General features: G+C 47.9%; 1 protein-coding gene and 1 long non-coding RNA gene across 4 annotated transcripts; both read left to right on the top strand.

Annotated features, from left to right (window-relative positions):
• The first annotated feature begins 11447 nt into the window (after positions 1-11447).
• On the top strand, positions 11448-18533 carry LOC124025055 (THUMP domain-containing protein 1-like). 3 transcript variants are annotated; one of them, XM_046338737.1, is made up of 6 exons: positions 11448-11629; positions 11786-12010; positions 12302-12473; positions 13390-13475; positions 13664-13826; positions 18040-18533. In XM_046338737.1, the coding sequence occupies exons 2-6, from the start codon at positions 11807-11809 to the stop codon at positions 18444-18446; spliced, it is 1032 nt and encodes a 343-aa protein (XP_046194693.1). In that variant the 5' UTR covers positions 11448-11629; positions 11786-11806; the 3' UTR covers positions 18447-18533. The 3 variants fall into 3 exon arrangements, with proteins under 3 accessions (XP_046194693.1, XP_046194691.1, XP_046194692.1); XM_046338735.1 differs by having other exon boundaries at positions 11767-12010; XM_046338736.1 differs by having other exon boundaries at positions 11448-12010.
• Positions 18534-21191: 2658 nt separating this feature from the next.
• On the top strand, positions 21192-21673 carry LOC124025056. Its single transcript, XR_006837132.1, has 2 exons — positions 21192-21520; positions 21574-21673. It is a non-coding gene; the product is annotated as an uncharacterized LOC124025056 (long non-coding RNA).
• Positions 21674-21922: the final 249 nt, after the last annotated feature.

The following is a 21922-nucleotide window of genomic DNA, read 5'->3' as shown; positions in this document are numbered from 1 at the left end:
CATCATCAACAGAATCAGCTACTTAGTCACTGACCTGAAAGAAGCGTTCCCTCTCAACTGGGTCTTCCAGCAGTTTTAATCAGCTTCAGGAAGTTGGATTCTGATGCCTCCACCTCAGGATCACAAATCTACAGGAAGTATGGACAGCACAGTGAATAACAGGAAGTATGGACAGCACAGTTAATAACAGGAAGTATGGAGAGCACAGTGAATAACAGGAAGTATGGAGAGCACAGTTAATAACAGGAAGTATGGAGAGCACAGTTAATAACAGGAAGTATGGAGAGCACAGTTAATAACAGGAAGTATGGAGAGCACAGTGAATAACAGGAAGTATGGAGAGCACAGTTAATAACAGGAAGTATGGAGAGCACAGTTAATAACAGGAAGTATGGAGAGCACAGTTAATAACAGGAAGTATGGAGAGCACAGTTAATAACAGGAAGTATGGAGAGCACAGTTAATAACAGGAAGTATGGACAGCACAGTGAATAACAGGAAGTATGGACAGCACAGTGACTAACATGAAGTATGGACAGCACAGTGACTAACAGGAAGTATGGATAGCACAGTGACTAACAGGAAGTATGGAGAGCACAGTGAATAACAGGAAGTATGGATAGCACAGTGACTAACAGGAAGTATGGATAGCACAGTGAATAACAGGAAGTATGGATAGCACAGTGACTAACAGGAAGTATGGATAGCACAGTGAATAACAGGAAGTATGGACAGCACAGTGAATAACAGGAAGTATGGATAGCACAGTGACTAACAGGAAGTATGGATAGCAGAGTGAATAACAGGAAGTATGGACAGCACAGTGAATAACAGGAAGTATGGACAGCAGAGTGAATAACAGGAAGTATGGACAGCAGAGTGAATAACAGGAAGTATGGACAGCACAGTGAATAACAGGAAGTATGGACAGCATAGTTAATAACAGGAAGTATGGACAGCACAGTGAATAACAGGAAGTATGGACAGCACAGTGAATAACAGGAAGTATTGACAGCACAGTGACTAACAGGAAGTATGGATAGCACAGTGAATAACAGGAAGTATGGATAGCACAGTGACTAACAGGAAGTATGGATAGCACAGTGACAAACAGGAAGTATGGATAGCAGAGTGAATAAATCAAAAGAGCCAGCATCTAGAACACCTTGCCTGGCTAGGTGAATGCCGTTGACGTCCCTCTCTGGATGGATATAACCCATCTTAGCATGGATAATGACATTGAAGGCTTCCACCATTTTAAAGTAGTCAACTGGGTGGGGATTCCTATGGGTTGGGAGCGATCAGCCAATGATCAGAGCGAATGTCTTCTTTTTCATAAAGAGTGCTATTGTTTTTAAATGGCTTTGTTATAGGACCGCCATCTAGTGGCCAAACTAAATGAATGACACACTAGATTCGGTTCAAGACCCCAGCACTACAGGGGGCGGTACATCACCAATATTAGGTTTACACTAAGAAGAAAATGGACTTATTTAAAATGGAGACATCCCTCAATGGCGCTGGCCATGCTGTCCCAGAAGCCATTATGACACCGATACAAAGGTGAGCCGTGTTTCTGTCGCTATGGTTTGGTATCAACCACTACAAGTAATACCAGCAGAGTTACAATGTCATTGAGTGACACTCACCTGGTTGTCCCTATGAGTGATGCTACAGGTTTTCATCCTATTCAGGTGTGACTGGATGGTGTCAGAGTCCGCGAGGTGTTCTGAGTGACACTCACCTGGTTGTCCCTATGAGTGATGCTACAGGTTTTCATCCTATTCAGGTGTGACTGGATGGTGTCAGAGTCCGCGAGGTGTTCTGAGAACAACAACTTCAGAACCAGCTGATGGGAATAAAAGTTCAGATAACATTTTTTTAAAGAATTCCAGCAAACAAAACCAGTGTATTGACTGCAGCTGAGATGAGCCTTTTTCCCACGGAGACGTTTTAGCACGCTGTTGTAGGCAGCGTGTCTATGGAAACGGAGACGGTGTTGTAGGCAGCGTGTCTATGGAAACGGAGACGGTGTTGTAGGCAGCGTGTCTATGGAAACGGAGACGGTGTTGTAGGCAGCGTGTCTATGGAAACGGAGACGGTGTTGTAGGCAGCGTGTCTATGGAAACGGAGACGGTGTTGTAGGCAGCGTGTCTATGGAAACGGAGACGGTGTTGTAGGCAGCGTGTCTATGGAAACGGAGACGGTGTTGTAGGCAGCGTGTCTATGGAAACGGAGACGGTGTTGTAGGCAGCGTGTCTATGGAAACGGAGACGGTGTTGTAGGCAGCGTGTCTATGGAAACGGAGACGGTGTTGTAGGCAGCGTGTCTATGGAAACGGAGACGGTGTTGTAGGCAGCGTGTCTATGGAAACGGAGACGGTGTTGTAGGCAGCGTGTCTATGGAAACGGAGACGGTGTTGTAGGCAGCGTGTCTATGGAAACGGAGACGCTGTTGTAGGCAGCGTGTCTATGGAAACGGAGACGGTGTTGTAGGCAGCGTGTCTATGGAAACGGAGACGGTGTTGTAGGCAGCGTGTCTATGGAAACGGAGACGGTGTTGTAGGCAGCGTGTCTATGGAAACGGAGACGGTGTTGTAGGCAGCGTGTCTATGGAAACGGAGACGGTGTTGTAGGCAGCGTGTCTATGGAAACGGAGACGGTGTTGTAGGCAGCGTGTCTATGGAAACGGAGACGGTGTTGTAGGCAGCGTGTCTATGGAAACGGAGACGGTGTTATAGGTAGCGTGTCTATGGAAACGGAGACGTTGGGAGAATACTTTTTCACGGGACTATATCCATTTCTATAGCAATGCAATGTGGTATAGCCTAGTTCTCAAACTAATTACTTCATAGGGTGAAGGGGAGATGAGACTCAGGAGAACCCCTTGATTATAACCAAACAAACAACTAATGACATCACCCCCCCGGTGTTGAAACAAGGGGTTCTCCTGAAGTCTTGTCTCTCCTTCACCCTCTCCACCCATCAGCCCCATCTCTCCTCCACCCTCTCCACCCATCAGCCCCAAACATCAGCCCCATCTCTCCTCACCCTCTCCACCCATCAGCTCCATCTCTCCTTCACCCTCTCCACCCATCAGCCCCATCTCTCCTCCACCCTCTCCACCCATCAGCCCCATCTCTCCTTCACCCATCAGCCCCATCTCTCCTTCATCCTCTCCACCCATCAGCCCCATCTCTCCTTCACCCATCAGCCCCATCTCTCCTCCACCCATCAGCCCCATCTCTCCTTCACCCTCTCCACCCATCAGCCCCATCTCTCCACCCATCAGCCCCATCTCTCCTTCACCCTCTCCACCCATCAGCCCCATCTCTCCTTCACCCATCAGCCCCATCTCTCCTTCATCCTCTCCACCCATCAGCCCCATCTCTCCTTCAGCCCCATCTCTCCTCCACCCATCAGCCCCATCTCTCCTTCACCCATCAGCCCCATCCTCTCCACCCATCAGCCCCATCTCTCCTTCACCCTCTCCACCCATCAGCCCCATCTCTCCTTCACCCTCTCCACCCATCAGCCCCATCTCTCACCCATCAGTGCTCCACCCATCAGACCCATGACCCATGATGAGTTGGACTTTCTCTCTGTAACTCATCAGATCTGGGACTACGTCCAACACAGTGACGACAAACTCCTCCACCAAGCCGTAGTCCATGACGTCTCTCCGCTGAACAACCTGCCATAGAGCTGCAGACACCAGCCGCAGCGGAGGAACCAAAAGACGCAGAGACGCTGGGGGAAGAAATGGACCTACGGGCACAGATTCAGAAAAGGAGACATTTGTTTGTGGGCCAATCCCTGGGGAAGTCAACCTGAGCTTACAGAAATAAAGTTAGGCATTTCCAAATGATACCATGTTGCTAATTATCCCTGAGGTCTATATGTTGGAGTGCAGACTTATGTAGGAGTCTGCATGAATGTTGGCAAGTCTCAAATGATGCATTTCAGTCAATCATATTGCATGGCCTTTGGAAAGGGCTCACAGACCTTGTTGTTTCTCTGCCTCACAAGTGTTTGTTATGAAGCCGACACGGGCTCTGGCGCTCATCGGATGTGGCGGCAAACTATTACGGACGACAAATGGAAACCCAGACGTGAGCTGCCCAGTGCCTACCAGACGGGCAAAATGCCTTTTACGTTCGCCGAGGCAAGCAACACTGAAGCATGCATGAGAGCACCAGCTGTTCCGGACGACTGTGTGTAAGACCTTTAAACAGGTCAACATTCACGAGGACGCAGGGCCAGACATTACCAGGACGTTTACTCAGAGCATGCGCGGACCAACTGGCAAGTGTCTTAATTGACATTTTCAACCTCTCCCTGACCGAGTCTGTAATACCTACATGTTTCAAGCAGACCACCATAGTCCTTGTGCCCCCAAAAAAGCTAAGGTAACCTGCCTGAATTTCAATATCCACCCTCCTCAAAGACAATCTGTTCCTGTTTCCATTGCGTATTTCTGAGACTTCACCTTTAAATCGCCATAGAAACGGACGCTCTCAACTAAATTGACCCACGATTATAGGCTATTATTATTTTTTGTGGTTATAGGCAATTAAGAGAAGGATCCGGAGATGGCTCCCGAGTGGTGCAGCTGTCTAAGGCACTGCATCTCAGAACTTGAGGTGTCACTTACAGACCCTGGTTCGATTCCAGGCTGTATCACAACCAGACGTAATTGGGAGTTCCATAGGGTGGCGCACTATTGGCCCAGCTTCTTCCGGGTTAGGCTGTCATTGTAAATAAGAATTTGTTCTGGTACCGACTTGCCTAGTTAAATAAAATGTTCAAAATTGTATGGGGGTATTTTACATGTTGTGTTGTGGATATGTTGTGATGTCGGGATGTTAAATGACGTACTGTTTTATCTTTAGTTCATTCAGCACAAATATAGTTCACTGATTTATATGTAATCTGGGTGCTTTGGTGTGTCTGGACCCCAAGAAGAGGAGCTGCTGCCTTGGCAGGAACTAATGGGGATCCCTAATAAATACAAATGCTGCTCTTGACATAACGTGAAGCTTCCACGGAAAATTACAAGATAAAAAATTTCCGGCCGAATTCGTAATAGGCTAGTTTATATAGCTCGCTAGCCTAGCTATCACTTGATCGCAACTTAAATAAATCACTTTAGCTAGCTAGCTAGTTAGTTAGCTTTGAGACAGAGGCCAAAGAGAGAACAATTTTAGGAACATTTCTCTGCAGATGTTACCACACTGCAACGATAGCTAACTACTGTCTAGCTACTAGTTACCTTTTTCCTTGAGATGTTGCATTTCAAGCTTTGTTAGCTAGCTACGTGTTCCTGCCAGTAGCACGAACAGGTCAAATCCGGGTCACGGAATTTGGGGGAATTTCAAAATAAAAGTCCCCCCCCCATGCAATAGTAGAAAAGTGTCAAACGATTCATTTACAGTCACATCCATAATTATTGGCACCATTGATAAAGGGTATTGAAAATTCAATTATTTTATACCAATACAATTTCTCAGAGAAAGAGGTTTTGTTTAAAGGTCCAATGCATCTCAATATCAAATCATTTCTGGGTAACAATTAATACAGGGGTGCAACTTTAGTTTTAGAAGGGGAGGGGGGGGCATAACCTGGCGGGGGTTCTGGGGTTCCTGCTCCAGATTTTTGGGGGGGAATCTAAAGCTCATTTCCTGCCTTTCTACACAATCCAATATGACCCATGGCCTTTATAGTCGTCTCTATTTAGAACAACAAACAGGAAGCAAAAATGCCATTCAAAAATCTATATTGTGTTACAGTGCCTTAGACCTCTGCGCCACTCGGGAGCAGCACATCCTCCATATAATTAATCCCATAGGCCTAATGGTACTGTAGAGCTCTTTTACTTGCACACAAGATAGCAGGGTCACCCCACCCTGCCCCTAGGGGTCCACCACCCTGCCCCTAGGGGTCCACCACCCTGCCCCTAGGGGTTTTACCACCCTGCCCATAGGAGTCCACCACCCTGCCCCTAGAGTCCACCACCCTGCCCTTAGGAGTCCACCACCCTGCCCCTAGGAGTCCACCACCCTGCCCCTAGGAGTCCACCACCCTGCCCCTAGGAGTCCACCACCCTGCCCCTAGGAGTCCACCACCCTGCCCCTAGAGTCCATCACCCTGTGTCCATCACCCTGCCCACCACCCTGCCCCTAGGAGTCCATCACCCTGCCCATAGGGGTCCACCACCCTGCCCCTAGGGGTCCACCACCCTGCCCCTAGGAGTCCACCACCCTGCCCCTAGGAGTCCACCACCCTGCCCCTAGGGGTCCACCACCCTGCCCCCAGGGGTCCACCACCCTGCCCCTAGGAGGCACCACCCTGCCCCTCGGAGTCCACCACCCTGCCCATAGGGGTCCACCACCCTGCCCCCACCACCCTGCCCCTAGGAGTCCACCACCCTGCCCCTAGGTCCACCAGTAGGGTCCACCACCCTGCCCCTAGGGGTTTACCACCCTGCCCCTAAGGGTTTACCACCCTGCCCATAGGGGTCCACCACCCTGCCCCTAGGAGTCCATCACCCTGCCCCTAGGGGTCCACCACCCTGCCCCTAGGAGTCCACCACCCTGCCCTTAGGAGTCCACCACCCTGCCCCTAGGAGTGCACCACCCTGCCCCTAGGAGTCCACCACCCTGCCCTTAGGAGTCCACCACCCTGCCCCTACCACCCTGCCCCTAGGAGTCCACCACCCTGCCCCTAGGGTTTACCACCCTGCCCATAGGGGTCCACCACCCTGCCCCTAGGAGTCCATCACCCTGCCCCTAGGGGTCCATCACCCTGCCCCCAGGAGTCCACCACCCTGTCCACCACCCTGCCCCTAGGAGTCCACCACCCTGCCCCTAGGGGTTTACCACCCTGCCCCTAGGGGTTTACCACCCTGCCCATAGGGGTCCATCACCCTGCCCCTAGGGGTCCATCACCCTGCCCCCAGGAGTCCACCACCCTGCCCCTAGGGGTTTACCACCCTGCCCCTAGGAGTCCACCACCCTGCAGCGCACCAACCTACACACCCCGCTGAGCTTAAGGATCTTAATGAAACATTCATTATTGGTTTCGGGTGTGTTAAGCCAAGGCCAGAGTGACAACACACAGACCCCCAGAACCAGGACTGAGCAGACCAGTAGCTAGGGATTGCCTAAATAGACTAGGTATCTCCCCTGACCTGGGCATGTTTTCAACACATACTCCTTTCGTCATACTGTATTCCATATAATGCATCCAGACCTTCTAAAAGTTGCCCAGAACACCCTTAAGTTTGTAATAAATCAAATCTAGTGGTACATAACTTGACATTTCTGCCATCCATTGTGACATTGTCGGAGGATAACCAACCTTCCCATCAATGACAATGCATTTTCTTAGTCGCTATAAAAATGCCTGGTTACACAGTTTCTTCTGATAACAGTCTCCAGTATCAACATTTCCCGAGCAAACAAAAACAGGGAGATAAAATAAGGAAGACGGGATCCTCTGTAGGGCATGCTGAGATAAAATAACAGGCAGAAGGGATCCTCTGTAGGGCATGCTGAGATAAAAGAACAGGAAGATGGGATCCTCTGTAGGGCGTGCTGAGATAAAATAACAGGAAGACGGGATCCTCTGTAGGGCGTGCTGAGATAAAATAACAGGAAGACGGGATCCTCTGTAGGGCATGCTGAGATAAAATAACAGGAAGTTGGGATCCTCTGTAGGGCATGCTGAGATAAAATAACAGGAAGAAGGGATCCTCTGTAGGGCATGCTGAGATATAATAACAGGAAGAAGGGATCCTCTGTAGGGCATGCTGAGATATAATAACAGGAAGAAGGGATCCTCTGTAGGGCATGCTGAGATAAAAGAACATCCTCTTTTCCAGAATTCAGCCAGCCTTCACCAGACCATAACATGTGTAAATACTGTATGTAGGAAGGCCAAAAAGATCATCAAGGACATCAAACACCCGAGCCACTGCCTGTTCACCCCGCTATCATCCAGAAGGCAGGGTCAGTACAGCTGCATCAAAGCTGGGGCCCGAGAGACTGAAAAACAGCTTCTATCTCAAGGCCATCAGACTGCAAAACAGCCATCACTAACTCAGAGAGGCTGCTGCCTACTTTGAAACCCAATCACTGGCCACTTTAATAAATGGATCACGAGTCACTTTATACAATGCCACTATAAATAATGGCACTTTAATAATGTTTACGTATCTCACATTACACAGACACCTGAAACCCCACCTCTTTAAGGAATACCTAGGATAGGATAAAGTAATCTTTCCCACCCCCCCCCCTTAAAAGATTTAGATGCACTATTGTAAAGTGGCTGTTCCACTGGATGTCATAAGGTGAATGCACCAATTTGTAAGTCGCTCTGGATAAGAGCGTCTGCTAAATGACTTAAATGTAAATGTACTCACATCACATGTGTACTGTATTTTATACCATCTACTGCACCTTGCCTACGCAGCTCGGCCATCGCTCATCCATATACTTATTTAACCGATGTGAAATGGCTAGCTCGTTAGCGGTGGTGCGCGCTAATAGCGTTTCAATCGGTGACGTCACTTGCTCTGAGACCTTGAAGTAGTGGTTCCCGTTGCTCTGCAAGGGCCACGGCTTTTGTGGCGTGATGGGTAACGATGCTCCGTGGGTGTCAGATGTTGATGTGTGCAGAAGGTCCCTGGTTCACGCCCCGGGTTCGGAGCGAGGGGACGGACTAAAGTTATACTGTTACACTTACATGTACATATTCTTATTCACCCTTTTTGATTTGTGTGTATTAGGCAGTTGTTGGGGAATTGTTAGATTACTTGTTAAGATATTACTGCACTGTCAGAACTAGAAGAACAAGCATTTCGCTATACTTGCATTAATATCTGCTAACCGTGTGTATGTGACCAATACAATTTGATTTGATTTGCAATTCTGAAGTTCAAATCAAAATGTATCAGTCACATGCGACGAATACATTCCACCTGACAGTGAAATGCTTACTAACGAGCCCCTAACCAACAGGTGTAGTAGACCTTACAGTGAAATGCTTACTAACGAGCCCCTAACCAACAGGTGTAGTAGACCTTACAGTGAAATGCTTACTAACGAGCCCCTAACCAACAGGTGTAGTAGACCTTACAGTGAAATGCTTACTAACGAGCCCCTAACCAACAGGTGTAGTAGACCTTACAGTGAAATGCTTACTAACGAGCCCCTAACCAACAGGTGTAGTAGACCTTACAGTGAAATGCTTACTAACGAGCCCCTAACCAACAGGTGTAGTAGACCTTACAGTGAAATGCTTACTAACGAGCCCCTAACCAACAGGTGTAGTAGACCTTACAGTGAAATGCTTACTAACGAGCCCCTAACCAACAGGTGTAGTAGACCTTACAGTGAAATGCTTACTAACGAGCCCCTAACCAACAGGTGTAGTAGACCTTACAGTGAAATGCTTACTAACGAGCCCCTAACCAACAGGTGTAGTAGACCTTACAGTGAAATGCTTACTAACGAGCCCCTAACCAACAGGTGTAGTAGACCTTACAGTGAAATGCTTACTAACGATCCCTAACCAACAGGTGTAGTAGACCTTACAGTGAAATGCTTACTAACGAGCCCCTAACCAACAGTGGTGTAGTAGACCTTACAGTGAAATGCTTACTAACGAGCCCCTAACCAACAGGTGTAGTAGACCTTACAGTGAAATGCTTACTAACGAGCCCCTAACCAACAGGTGTAGTAGACCTTACAGTGAAATGCTTACTAACGAGCCCCTAACCAACAGGTGTAGTAGACCTTACAGTGAAATGCTTAAAGAGCCCCTAACCAACAGGTGTAGTAGACCTTACAGTGAAAGCTTACTAACGAGCCCCTAACCAACAGGTGTAGTAGACCTTACAGTGAAAGCTTTAGCCCCTAGGTGTAGTAGACCTTACAGTGAAATGCTTACTAACGAGCCCCTAACCAACAGGTGTAGTAGACCTTACAGTGAAATGCTTACTAACGAGCCCCTAACCAACAGGTGTAGTAGACCTTACAGTGAAATGCTTAAACGAGCCCTAACCAACAGGTGTAGTAGACCTAAGTGAAATGCTTACTAACGAGCCCCTAACCAACAGGTGTAGTAGACCTTACAGTGAAATGCTTACTAACGAGCCCCTAACCAACAGGTGTAGTAGACCTTACAGTGAAATGCTTACTAACGAGCCCCTAACCAACAGGTGTAGTGACTACTAAGAGATAACCAACAGGTGTAGTAGTACAGTGAAATGCTTAAAAGGGATAACCAATGCAAATATCCATGTGATTAGATGTTACAGTGAAGTGTTGTGTCTTGGGGGCCCTAGAAGCTGTTTAGACCTTACAGTGAAATGCTTACTACGAGCCCCTAACCAACAGGTGTAGTAGACCTTAACATACAGTGAAATGCTTACTAACGAGCCCCTAACCAACAGGTGTAGTAGACCTTACACGATCCCTAACCAACAGGTGTAGTAGACCTTACAGTGAAACACGATCCCTAATAACATACGAGCCAGTGAAATTTACTAAGCAGGTGTAGTAGAGACAGTGAAATGCTTACTTAACCAACAAGAGTACCAATAAAAATAAGAAATAAAAGTTACAAGTAATTAAAGAGCCGCAGTAAAATAACAATAGCAAGATTATATACAGGGGGTAGAAGCTGTTTAGAAGTCAATGTGCGGGGGCACCGGTTTGTCAGTAATTTAACGTAGAATTATTAAAGTGACTACTAGATGGTAACAACAGAGAGTAGCAGGGGTGTAAAAGGGGGGGCAATGCAAATATCCATGTGATTAGATGTTTAGGAGTGTTGTGTCTTGGGGGTAGAAGCTGTTTAGAAGCCTCTTGGACCTAGACTTAGCAGTCTTTAACAGTTTTTAGGGCCTTCCTCTTATACCGCCTCTGGCACCGCCTGGTATAGAGGTCCTGCATGGCAGGAATCGTGGTCCCGGTGACGTCCTGGGCTGTATGGACTACCCTCTGTAAGTGCCTTTCGGTCGGAGGCAGTGATGCAGCCAGTCAGGATGCTCTCGGTGGTGCAGCTGTAAAACCTTTTGAGGATCTGAGGACCCGTGCCAAATCTTTTCAGTCTCCCCAGGCGGAATAGGTTGTGTCGTGCCCTCTCCACGACTGTCTTGGTCGCTCTGGATAAGAGCGTCTGCTAAATGACTTAAATGTAAATGGTGCGCTTGGACCATCATCCCTAAGTTTATACATCCACAGTTTATACATCCACAGTGCGATCAACGGATTTAACCATTTTGTTGTCAAATAGTCTAATGTTGAATTTTTCTAACAACATTTAAAACGTTTTTAAACATTTATAGTCCAAATGTGTCATGATTTCTAATAGTTTTATTAGTTTGCATGTTTCAATGGGGACTTTTATTTTGAAGGCGATACGCCGATTGCCCTTTTGCTGCTCACAACACTCGCGTGTTTGAATGAAGAAAGGAGCCCACGAGTACCTTCAGGCTCAACTCGAGAAGAGTACTATAAACGTTGACTTGTAGCTCTGTAATTTAGCAAATTAAACGATACATTGTTAGCATTTAATCCAACGTGTAGGATCAAGGATTGAGATTTAGTACAGTAGCTAACGTAAGCAATCCCGGCTCGTGTCGTTTGTTGTGCTTGCATGTTAGCTAGCTAGCAAATTCTGCTATACTTGCTAGTGCCAAACAATAAACCAGATAGTTCATGTTATCCAGGTAAATGTGTTTTTTTTTCTCTAACAGTTAACAAACTATTATCCAGGAGTCCTGTATATGATCAAATATGTCCGAGGCACAAGACTTGAGAAAGCGCAGTAAGAAACGCTATGGCGGCGGACACCGGAGTAAGAAGTACAAGGGTTCCCGGGAGCTCGAGGTGGGCATGCAAGGTGTCCTCATCACCTGCAATATGAACGAGAGGAAATGCACCGCGGAAGCTTTCAACCTGCTGAACGAATACGCCGACCAACTCTATGGACCTGAGAATGTAAGCAGTACATTTAGCGAGGCCACGTGACGAGGTGTTTCCCTTAATTCCTTCCTTGAACTCGTCACTGGTGGAACGGATAACTGTCCAATCATGTCATTCAAATCAGGCATCAACTGAACGTAAATAGGAGTCATTTCTAAAGTAACTGAGCCAAGCCAACTTTCAGTGTGAATTGTTATTAGTTATTTTTTGTACTGTACATATTTTATTGGTTAGTAATCTTTGTTAATAGTTATAAATCTTAAGTCTTTTTTTTTTTTTTGTTTAAACTAACTTCTCTAAACCCAGTTTAAGGAACCAGAGGAGAGCACTAGTGAGGAAGAGGAGGATGAAGATGTGGAGGCGGCTCTGAAGAAGGAGGTGAAGCAGCTCAAAGCGTCGTCGGGGAAACTGCAGCGGCGCTTCCAGGCCATGGACAGCGGGGCCAACAATGTCATCTTCATCAAGACCAAGAACCTCGGTGAGGAAGAGTTTGACAGACAGCATCCCAGCTCCTTACACAGAGATGAAGCATGTCAAAAGACTCCCAGTATATATATTTTTTAATTGAACCTTTATTTAACATGGCAAGTCAGTTAAGAACAAATTCTTATTTACAATGACGGCCTACAACCGGCCAAACCAGGACGATACTGGGCCAATCGTGGCCGGTTGTGATACAGCCTGGATTCGAACCAGGGTGTCTGTAGTGACCCCTCTAGCACTGAGATGCTGTGCCTTAGACCGCTGTGCCACTCAGGAGCCCACTACCCTGGACCAGGGCCCTGAGTGGAGAGTGAGATGACTCATTTATAGCAGACACTTTTATCATAGTTCTTTAGCTCATTTCAATAATCCTTAGTTTTATCCTAGCCTGGGTACCAGTCTGTTTCGTGCCGTCATGCCACTACTTGGCATGACAAGGAGCTGACATGATAGCAGAAACAGATCTGGGACCAGGCTAGGTTTTATCCTTAGTTCAATAAAGAACTGCCTACATTGACAGTTACACCTATTCAGAAGTTCTCAAAATAGTCTGTATTGTTTATAACTAACTAGTATTTTTATTCTCCTCTCTCTCTCCATGTCTCTGTCTTTCTCTCTCTCGCTCCGTCTCTCTCCCGTCTCTCTTTCTGTCTCTCTCTCTCTTTCCCGTCTCTGTCTCTCTCCCCTCTCTCTCTCTCTCCCCTCTCTCTCTCTCCCCTCTCTGTCTCTCTCCCCTCTCTCTCTCTCTCTCCCCTCTCTGTCTCTCTCCCCTCTCTGTCTCTCTCCCTCTCTGTCTCTCTCTCCCCTCTCTGTCTCTCTCCCTCTCTCTCTCTCTCTCTTCTCTCTCTCTCTTTCTCTCTCTCTCTCTCTCCCCCCTCTATCTCTCTCTCTCTCTCCCTCTCTCTCTCCAGACCCTGAGAAGCTGGTGCATCACATCCTGTCAGACCTCCACATCACCAAAAAGAACAAGTCACGAGTCATCCTCAGAATGCTGCCGGTGAGCACAAGTAATGTCATGGGGCTGAGTATCAGATGGCATGGAGGTTTCCTGACCGTCCAACCAGAAGAGAGAGGGAAAGACTGGCTGGAAGAATGTCTCTTTTTGGGAATGTGTGGGGTTTTTTTGGTGGTGGTGGTGGTGGGGGGGGGTTCCTTGTGGTTCTGATGCTTCTCTGTGTGTTCTAGGTGAGTGGAACGTGCAAGGCGTTCCAGGAAGACATGGATAAGTACCTGAGTGTGTTCTTAGAGCCGTGGTTTAAAGCCCCCAACCAGGGCAGCTACCAGATCGCCTTCAAGGCCCGGAACAGTTCCCACAACAAGAGGGATGACATCATCAAGGCCCTGGCAGGTGGGCTACATGGACACAGTACTGGGAAACACATCTCGAGATACAGTGTGTTCAGAGACCAGAGAATAACCAGCACCGTATCAATACAGTGTGTTCAGAGACCAGAGAATAACCAGCACCGTATCAATACAGTGTGTTCAGAGACCAGAGAATCAATACAGTGTGTTCAGAGACCAGAGAATAACCAGCACCATATCAATACAGTGTGTTCAGAGACCAGAGAATAACCAGCACCGTATCAATACAGTGTGTTCAGAGACCAGAGAATAACCAGCACCATATCAATACAGTGTGTTCAGAGACCAGAGAATAACCAGCACCGTATCAATACAGTGTGTTCAGAGACCAGAGAATAACCAGCACCGTATCAATACAGTGTGTTCAGAGACCAGAGAATAACCAGCACCGTATCAATGTGCAGAGGTACAAGGTATTTGAGGTAGATATGTACATGAAGGCAGGGTAAAGTGACTAGTCATCAGTGGGTTCGATCCCCGGGACCACCCATACGTAGAATGTATGCACACATGACTGTAAGTCGCTTTGGATAAAAGCGTCTGCTAAATGGCATATATTATTATTATTATTATAGATAATAATAAGGTATTTGAGGTAGATATGTACATGAAGGCAGGGTAAAGTGACTAGGCATCAGGATAGATAATAATAAGGTATTTGAGGTAGATATGTACATGAAGGCAGGGTAAAGTGACTAGTCATCAGGATAGATAATAATGAGGTATTTGAGGTAGATATGTACATGAAGGCAGGATAAAGTGACTAGACATCAGGATAGATAATAATAAGGTATTTGGCATCAGGATAGATAATAATAAGGTATTTGAGGTAGATATGTACATGAATATATGTACTATTTATCAGTCTGGCTATTTATAGCAGTCTTATGGCTTGGGATAGAAACTCTCAGAGCCTGTTGTTCCAGGAGCCGATGTTCCGGGTACCGTTTGTCAGACGGAGTGAACAGTGACAGTCTATGGCCTGGGTGGCTGATATAGAGGGTAGTAGAGTGAACAGTGACAGTCTATGGCCTGGGTGGCTGATATAGAGGGTAGCAGAGTGAACAGTGACAGTCTATGGCCTGGGTGGCTGATATAGAGGGTAGCAGAGTGAACAGTGACAGTCTATGGCCTGGGTGGCTGATATAGAGGGTAGCAGAGTGAACAGTGACAGTCTATGGCCTGGGTGGCTGATATAGAGGGTAGCAGAGTGACCAGTGACAGTCTATGGCCTGGGTGGCTGATATAGAGGGTAGCAGAGTGAACAGTGACAGTCGATGGCCTGGGTGGCTGATATAGAGGGTAGCAGAGTGAACAGTGACAGTCTATGGCCTGGGTGGCTGATATAGAGGGTAGCAGAGTGAACAGTGACAGTCGATGGCCTGGGTGGCTGATATAGAGGGTAGCAGAGTGACCAGTGACAGTCGATGGCCTGGGTGGCTGATATAGAGGGTAGCAGAGTGAACAGTGACAGTCTATGGCCTGGGTGGCTGATATAGAGGGTAGCAGAGTGAACAGTGACAGTCTATGGCCTGGGCTGGCTGATATAGAGGGTAGTAGAGTGAACAGTGACAGTCTATGGCCTGGGTGGCTGATATAGAGGGTAGCAGAGTGAACAGTGACAGTCGATGGCCTGGGTGGCTGATATAGAGGGTAGCAGAGTGAACAGTGACAGTCTATGGCCTGGGTGGCTGATATAGAGGGTAGCAGAGTGAACAGTGACAGTCTATGGCCTGGGTGGCTGATATAGAGGGTAGCAGAGTGAACAGTGACAGTCTATGGCCTGGGTGGCTGATATAGAGGGTAGCAGAGTGACCAGTGACAGTCTATGGCCGGGCTGGCTGATATAGAGGGTAGTAGAGTGAACAGTGACAGTCTATGGCCTGGGTGGCTGATATAGAGGGTAGCAGAGTGAACAGTGACAGTCTATGGCCTGGGTGGCTGATATAGAGGGTAGCAGAGTGAACAGTGACAGTCGATGGCCTGGGTGGCTGATATAGAGGGTAGCAGAGTGACCAGTGACAGTCTTTGGCCTGGATGGCTGATATAGAGGGTAGCAGAGTGACCAGTGACAGTCTTTGGCCTGGATGGCTGATATAGAGGGTAGCAGAGTGACCAGTGACAGTCTATGGCCTGGGTGGCTGATATAGAGGGTAGCAGAGTGACCAGTGACAGTCTATGGCCTGGGTGGCTGATATAGAGGGTAGCAGAGTGAACAGTGACAGTCTTTGGCCTGGATGGCTGATATAGAGGGCAGTAGAGTGAACAGTGACAGTCTATGGCCTGGGTGGCTGATATAGAGGGCAGCAGAGTGAACAGTGACAGTCTATGGCCTGGGTGGCTGATATAGAGGGTAAAAGAGAGAACAGTGACAGTCTATGGCTTCTGCATCGCTGGGCAACTCTTAGCTGGGTTTCCCTTTGTAATCCGTTACCGTCTGCAAAGCCCTGCCTCTAACCACCAGGCTACCCTGCCTCTAACCACCAGGCTACCCTGCCTCTAACCACCAGGCTACCCTGCCTCTAGCCACCAGGCTACCCTGCCTCTAACCACCAGGCTACCCTGCCTCTAACCACCAGGCTACCCTGCCTCTAACCACCAGACTACCCTGCCTGTAACCACCAGGCTACCCTGCCTCTAACCACCAGGCTACCCTGCCTCTAACCACCAGGCTACCCTGCCTCTAACCACCAGGCCACCCTGCCTCTAACCACCAGGCTACCCTGCCTCTAACCACCAGGCCACCCTGCCTCTAACCACCAGGCTACCCTGCCTCTAACCAACCACCTGCCTCTAACCACCAGGCCACCCTGCCTCTAACCACCAGGCCACCCTGCCTCTAACCACCAGGCCACCCTGCCTCTAACCACCAGGCTACCCTGCCTCTAACCACCAGGCTACCCTGCCTCTAACCACCAGGCTAACCTGCCTCTAACCACTACTCCGTTACCATCTGCAAAGCCCTGCCTCTAACCACCAGGCTACCCTGCCTCTAACCACCAGGCCACCCTGCCTCTAACCACTAGGCTACCCTGCCTCTAACCACCAGGCTACCCTGCCTCTAACCACTACTCCGGTACCGTCTGCAAAGCCCTGCCACATACGATGAGCATCGGAGCCGCTGCACTACGATTCCTCCTATATTGTCCTTCTGCATGTTTGATGTTGTAGCTTTCTTGTATGTGTCTCCGTGTCCCGTTCCTTGTAAGTGGTAACTCTGGCTTTTAGCCCAGCGTGGATACTGCCTGTATGGTGTTTGGTTTGGATACGTTCTTATAGGTACTGTGGGCGCGTTCATCGTCTATGCACTTATTGAGGAAGCTTGTGACTGTTGTGTTTGAATCCCTGGAACATGTCCCAGTCTGTACTAGCAAAACGGTCTTGTAGCCTCCTGTCTGCTTGGTCCGACCACTTCTTTATTGAGGACCTCCCTCTTTTACCTTTGATCTATTGTGATGCCGTGTAATCACAGAGATCCTATCAAATAGAATACATTCAATTAAGTTCTATTATAGAATTCTAAAACGGTCTTCTAGAATACATTAAAGGAAGTTCTATTATAGAATTCTAAAACGGTCTTCTAGAATACATTAAAGGAAGTTCTATTATAGAATTCTAAAACGGTCTTCTAGAATACATTAAAGGAAGTTCTATTATAGAATTCTAAAACGGTCTTCTAGAATACTGAAGACAGATTTAATCTTCCTCAAAGTCAAACCTCTTTGTTTGGTCCGACCACTTCCATCCTAGATGTTTCTGTGTGTCTCATTGGACCATTTTCCCCAGACACAGATTAAGCCTGGGCCTGGTCTGAGAGCATGCTGGGTAGAGATTACATCCAGGAAACTGTCTCTACATGTTCCTAGTGTATCCATATCTCACACACCTGTCCTCTGTCCATGGGACAACCCGTGTGTGTGTGTGTGTGTGTGTGTGTGTGTGTGTGTGTGTGTGTGTGTGTGTGTGTGTGTGTGTGTGTGTGTGTGTGTGTGTGTGTGTGTGTGTGTGTGTGTGTGTGTGTGTGTGTGTGTGTGTGTGTGTGTGTGTGTGTGTACTGTGTGTGTGTGTGTGTGTGTGTGTGTGTGTGTGTGTGTGTTTTGTGTGTGTGTGTGTACTGTGTACTGTGTGTGTGTACTGTGTTCGCTCCTATAAACTCTGTACCTGTCTGTGCTCATTATGTTTATCTCCCCCTGCAGGCCTGGTGGGGAAGATGAATCCTAAAAACAAGGTTGACCTGACCACCCCTGAGCTCACCATCATCGTCGAGGTCATCAAGAGTGTGTGCTGTGTCAGCGTCGTCAGGGACTACACTCTATACAGGAAGTACAACCTGCAGGAGGTTGCCAAGAAGGAGGGGCCTAAAGATGGGAAACAGGAAGAGGTCACCACAAACCAGGAAGAGATCAAGTCGAACCAGGAAGAGAAGGATGGGAAACAGGAAGAGATCAAGTCTAACCAGGAAGAGAAGGATGGGAAACAGGAAGAGATCAAGTCGAACCAGGAAGAGAAGGATGGGAAACAGGAAGAGAAGGATGGGAAACAGGAAGAGGGAAAGGATGCCCCCAAAACAGAGAGGGAAGGAAAGGGGGAGGAAGAGAAGTAGATCCCTGTACCAGGAGGGAGAGAAGAGGGAGGAAGAGAAGTAGATCCCTGTAGCAGGAGGGAGAGAAGAGGGAGGAAGAGAAGTAGATCCCTGTACCAGGAGGGAGAGAAGAGGGAGGAAGAGAAGTAGATCCCTGTACCAGGAGGGAGAGAAGAGGGAGGAAGAGAAGTAGATCCCTGTACCAGGAGGGAGAGAAGAGGGAGGAAGAGAAGTAGATCCCTGTACCAGGAGGGGAATGAGGGAGGAAGTGAAATGGGACTGATAAACAACTCAAAGGCATCTCACAGTGCAGGTGATGCAGTCAATGTGTTTTTAGCTAGCTTTACTGTAGAACAGGTCCTATTCCTTTTGTCCATTCCAAATGGAACCCTAATCCCTATATTTCTCAGGAGTACTTGAGAGAATGAGGCACTAGGGGAGGAAGGAAAGGGTAGATCCCTACATTGTGCAGGAGGGAGACATTAGACCAGGTCCTATGGTACCCAACCCTGAAGAGAAGTAAATCCCTTCAGTCCTCCATTTTGTATTGTCTCCAACATGGGAGGAAGTCCATTAGATCCCTCCATACCAGGAGGGAGAGAAAGGGAGGAAGAGAAGTAGATCCCCATCAGGAGCTCTCACTGAAAGCTGACAGTCCACTGGTCCTGATCTCCATCACCGAGCATCTCACTGAAAGCTGACAGTCCACTGTCCCCTCTCCATCACCGAGCTCTCACTGAAAGCTGACAGTCCACTGGTCCCCTCTCCATCACCGAGCTCTCTGTAAACTGAAAGCTGACAGTCCATTGGTCCCTCTCCATCACCGAGTGCACTGAAAGCTGACAGTCCACCTGGTTCTCCATCACCGAGCTCTCACTGAAAGCTGACAGTCCACTGGTCCCTCTTGAGTCTCACATTGACAGTCCATGGAACCCTAATCCCTGAGCTCTCACTGAAAGCTGACAGTCCACTGGTCCTCCTCTCCATCACCGAGTCTCACTGAAAGCTGTCAGTCCATTGGTCTCCTCTCCATCACCGAGTCCTCACTGAAAGCTGACAGTCCATTGGTCCCCTCTCCATGGTCTCACCTGACAGTCCACTGGTCCCCTCTCCATCACCGAGCTCTCACTGAAAGCTGACAGTCCACTGGTCCCTCTCCTGAGCTCTCACTGAAAGCTGACAGTCCACTGGTCCCCTCTCCATCACCGAGCTCTCACTGAAAGCTGACAGTCCACTGGTCCCCTCTCCATCACCGAGCTCTCACTGAAAGCTGACAGTCCACTGGTCCCCTCTCCATCACCGAGCTCTCACTGAAAGCTGACAGTCCACTGGTCCCCTCTCCATCACCGAGCTCTCACTGAAAGCTGACAGTCCATTGGTCCCCTCTCCATCACCGAGCTCTCACTGAAAGCTGACAGTCCACTGGTCCCTCTCCATCACCGAGCTCTCACTGAAAGCTGACAGTCCATTGGTCTCCTCTCCATCACCGAGCTCTCACTGAAAGCTGACAGTCCACTGGTCCCCTCTCCATCACCGAGCTCTCACTGAAAGCTGACAGTCCACTGGTCTCCTCTCCATCACCGAGCTCTCACTGAAAGCTGACAGTCCATTGGTCCCTCTCCATCACCGAGCTCTCACTGAAAGCTGACAGTCCACTGGTCCCCTCTCCATCACCGAGCTCTCACTGAAAGCTGACAGTCCATTGGTCTCCTCTCCATCACCGAGCTCTCACTGAAAGCTGACAGTCCATTGGTCCCCTCTCCATCACCGAGCTCTCACTGAAAGCTGACAGTCCACTGGTCCCCTCTCCATCACCGAGCTCTCACTGAAAGCTGACAGTCCATTGGTCTCCTCTCCATCACCGAGCTCTCACTGAAAGCTGACAGTCCATTGGTCCCCTCTCCATCACCGAGCTCTCACTGAAAGCTGACAGTCCACTGGTCTCCTCTCCATTACCGAGCTCTCACTGAAAGCTGATGGGTACATTTTTTTTTTAACATTTCATTAGATTTTTTAAATAGATACATTTTTTTTTTTACATAAAGGTGTCATATTTTTTATTTGATTTAAATTCCCTCATTTTCCAGAAATCCTGGTCGTAGGGTTCAGAGTTCCCTGCTTATTCCTTCTTTATTCAGGGAATCCTGCATCTGGGATTCTGTAAAACCAGGGAATTCATTGAAAGTTCACAGAATTGTTCAACCCTAGTCACCTGACAGTCTTTCCTCTGTAAATTAATGTTAGAAGACTAGACTTCTAAGTTGACCCAGTTCTTACAGGGGCTGGTTTGCCGGACCCAGATGAAACACACTCAGACCCAGATGAAACACACTCAGACCCAGATGAAACACACTCAGACCCAGATGAAAGGTGTCATTTTTTATTTGATTTCAGACCCAGATGAAACACACTCAGATGGACCACTCATGGACTAAAACACTCTTAACATTGAGAATCTCCATTGAAAGTGCTTCGTAGTCCGGGGGCTGTTATGTATCATTTTAGTAGGGGTGCTGATCTAGGATCAGGTTCCTCCTGTCCATATAATTATATTTGTTATAATCTTAAAGACAAAACTGGTCCTAGATCAGCTCTGAGACCATTGATGCGGCCCCAGGAATGTAGACCTGATCTGAGTGCAGGACTCTCTCAGACCCAGTACTGTCCCATAATGGAGGTATAGGCCTGATCTGAGTGCAGGACTCTCTCACTACTGTCCCATAATGGAGGTATAGGCCTGATCTGAGTGCAGGACTCTCTGTACTGTCCCATAATGGAGGTATAGACCTGATCTGAGTGCAGGACTCTCCTGTACTGTCCCATAATGGAGGTATAGACCTGATCTGAGTGCAGGACTCTCTAGTGTACTGTCCCATAATGGAGGTATAGACCTGATCTGAGTGCAGGACTCTCTCGTGTACTGTCCCATAATGGAGGTATAGGCCTGATCTGAGTGCAGGACTCTCTCATGTACTGTCCCATAATGGAGGTATAGACCTGATCTGAGTGCAGGACTCTCTCGTGTACTGTCCCATAATGGAGGTATAGACCTGATCTGAGTGCAGGACTCTCTCGTGTACTGTCCCATAATGGAGGTATAGACCTGATCTGAGTGCAGGACTCTCTCGTGTACTGTCCCATAATGGAGGTATACTGTAATATACCGTTTTGTTTTGTAGAACAGTGTAACTTACCCCCCCAAAAAACCAAATCCTTGAAATAAAGAGATTTTTTTGTGTGTTTTTATATTCTCATTCTCCCTCCACTTTCTTTACAAAGTAACTCACCAGCTCGGTTTCCGTCTAACTGACGGGAGATTTTCAATGCGAATATTGTAAAATCTGCATAAAAACAATATGCAAATTTTCCCACGAGAGAGAGAGAGGTGTTTCCATCAAACTGACTTGTAGCAGGTACAAGGTTGTGTGTGATGACATGGTGCATATAAAATGCATTGTTTTTAGGGTTAAATTCCCACGTACCGACAATCTGTTTCC

This window comes from Oncorhynchus gorbuscha, unplaced genomic scaffold (genome assembly GCF_021184085.1).
Source record: "Oncorhynchus gorbuscha isolate QuinsamMale2020 ecotype Even-year unplaced genomic scaffold, OgorEven_v1.0 Un_scaffold_2141, whole genome shotgun sequence".
Lineage (NCBI taxonomy): Eukaryota > Metazoa > Chordata > Actinopteri > Salmoniformes > Salmonidae > Oncorhynchus > Oncorhynchus gorbuscha.
Note: the sequence above shows the minus strand (reverse complement) of the source record. Positions and strands in the feature narration are given on the sequence as shown.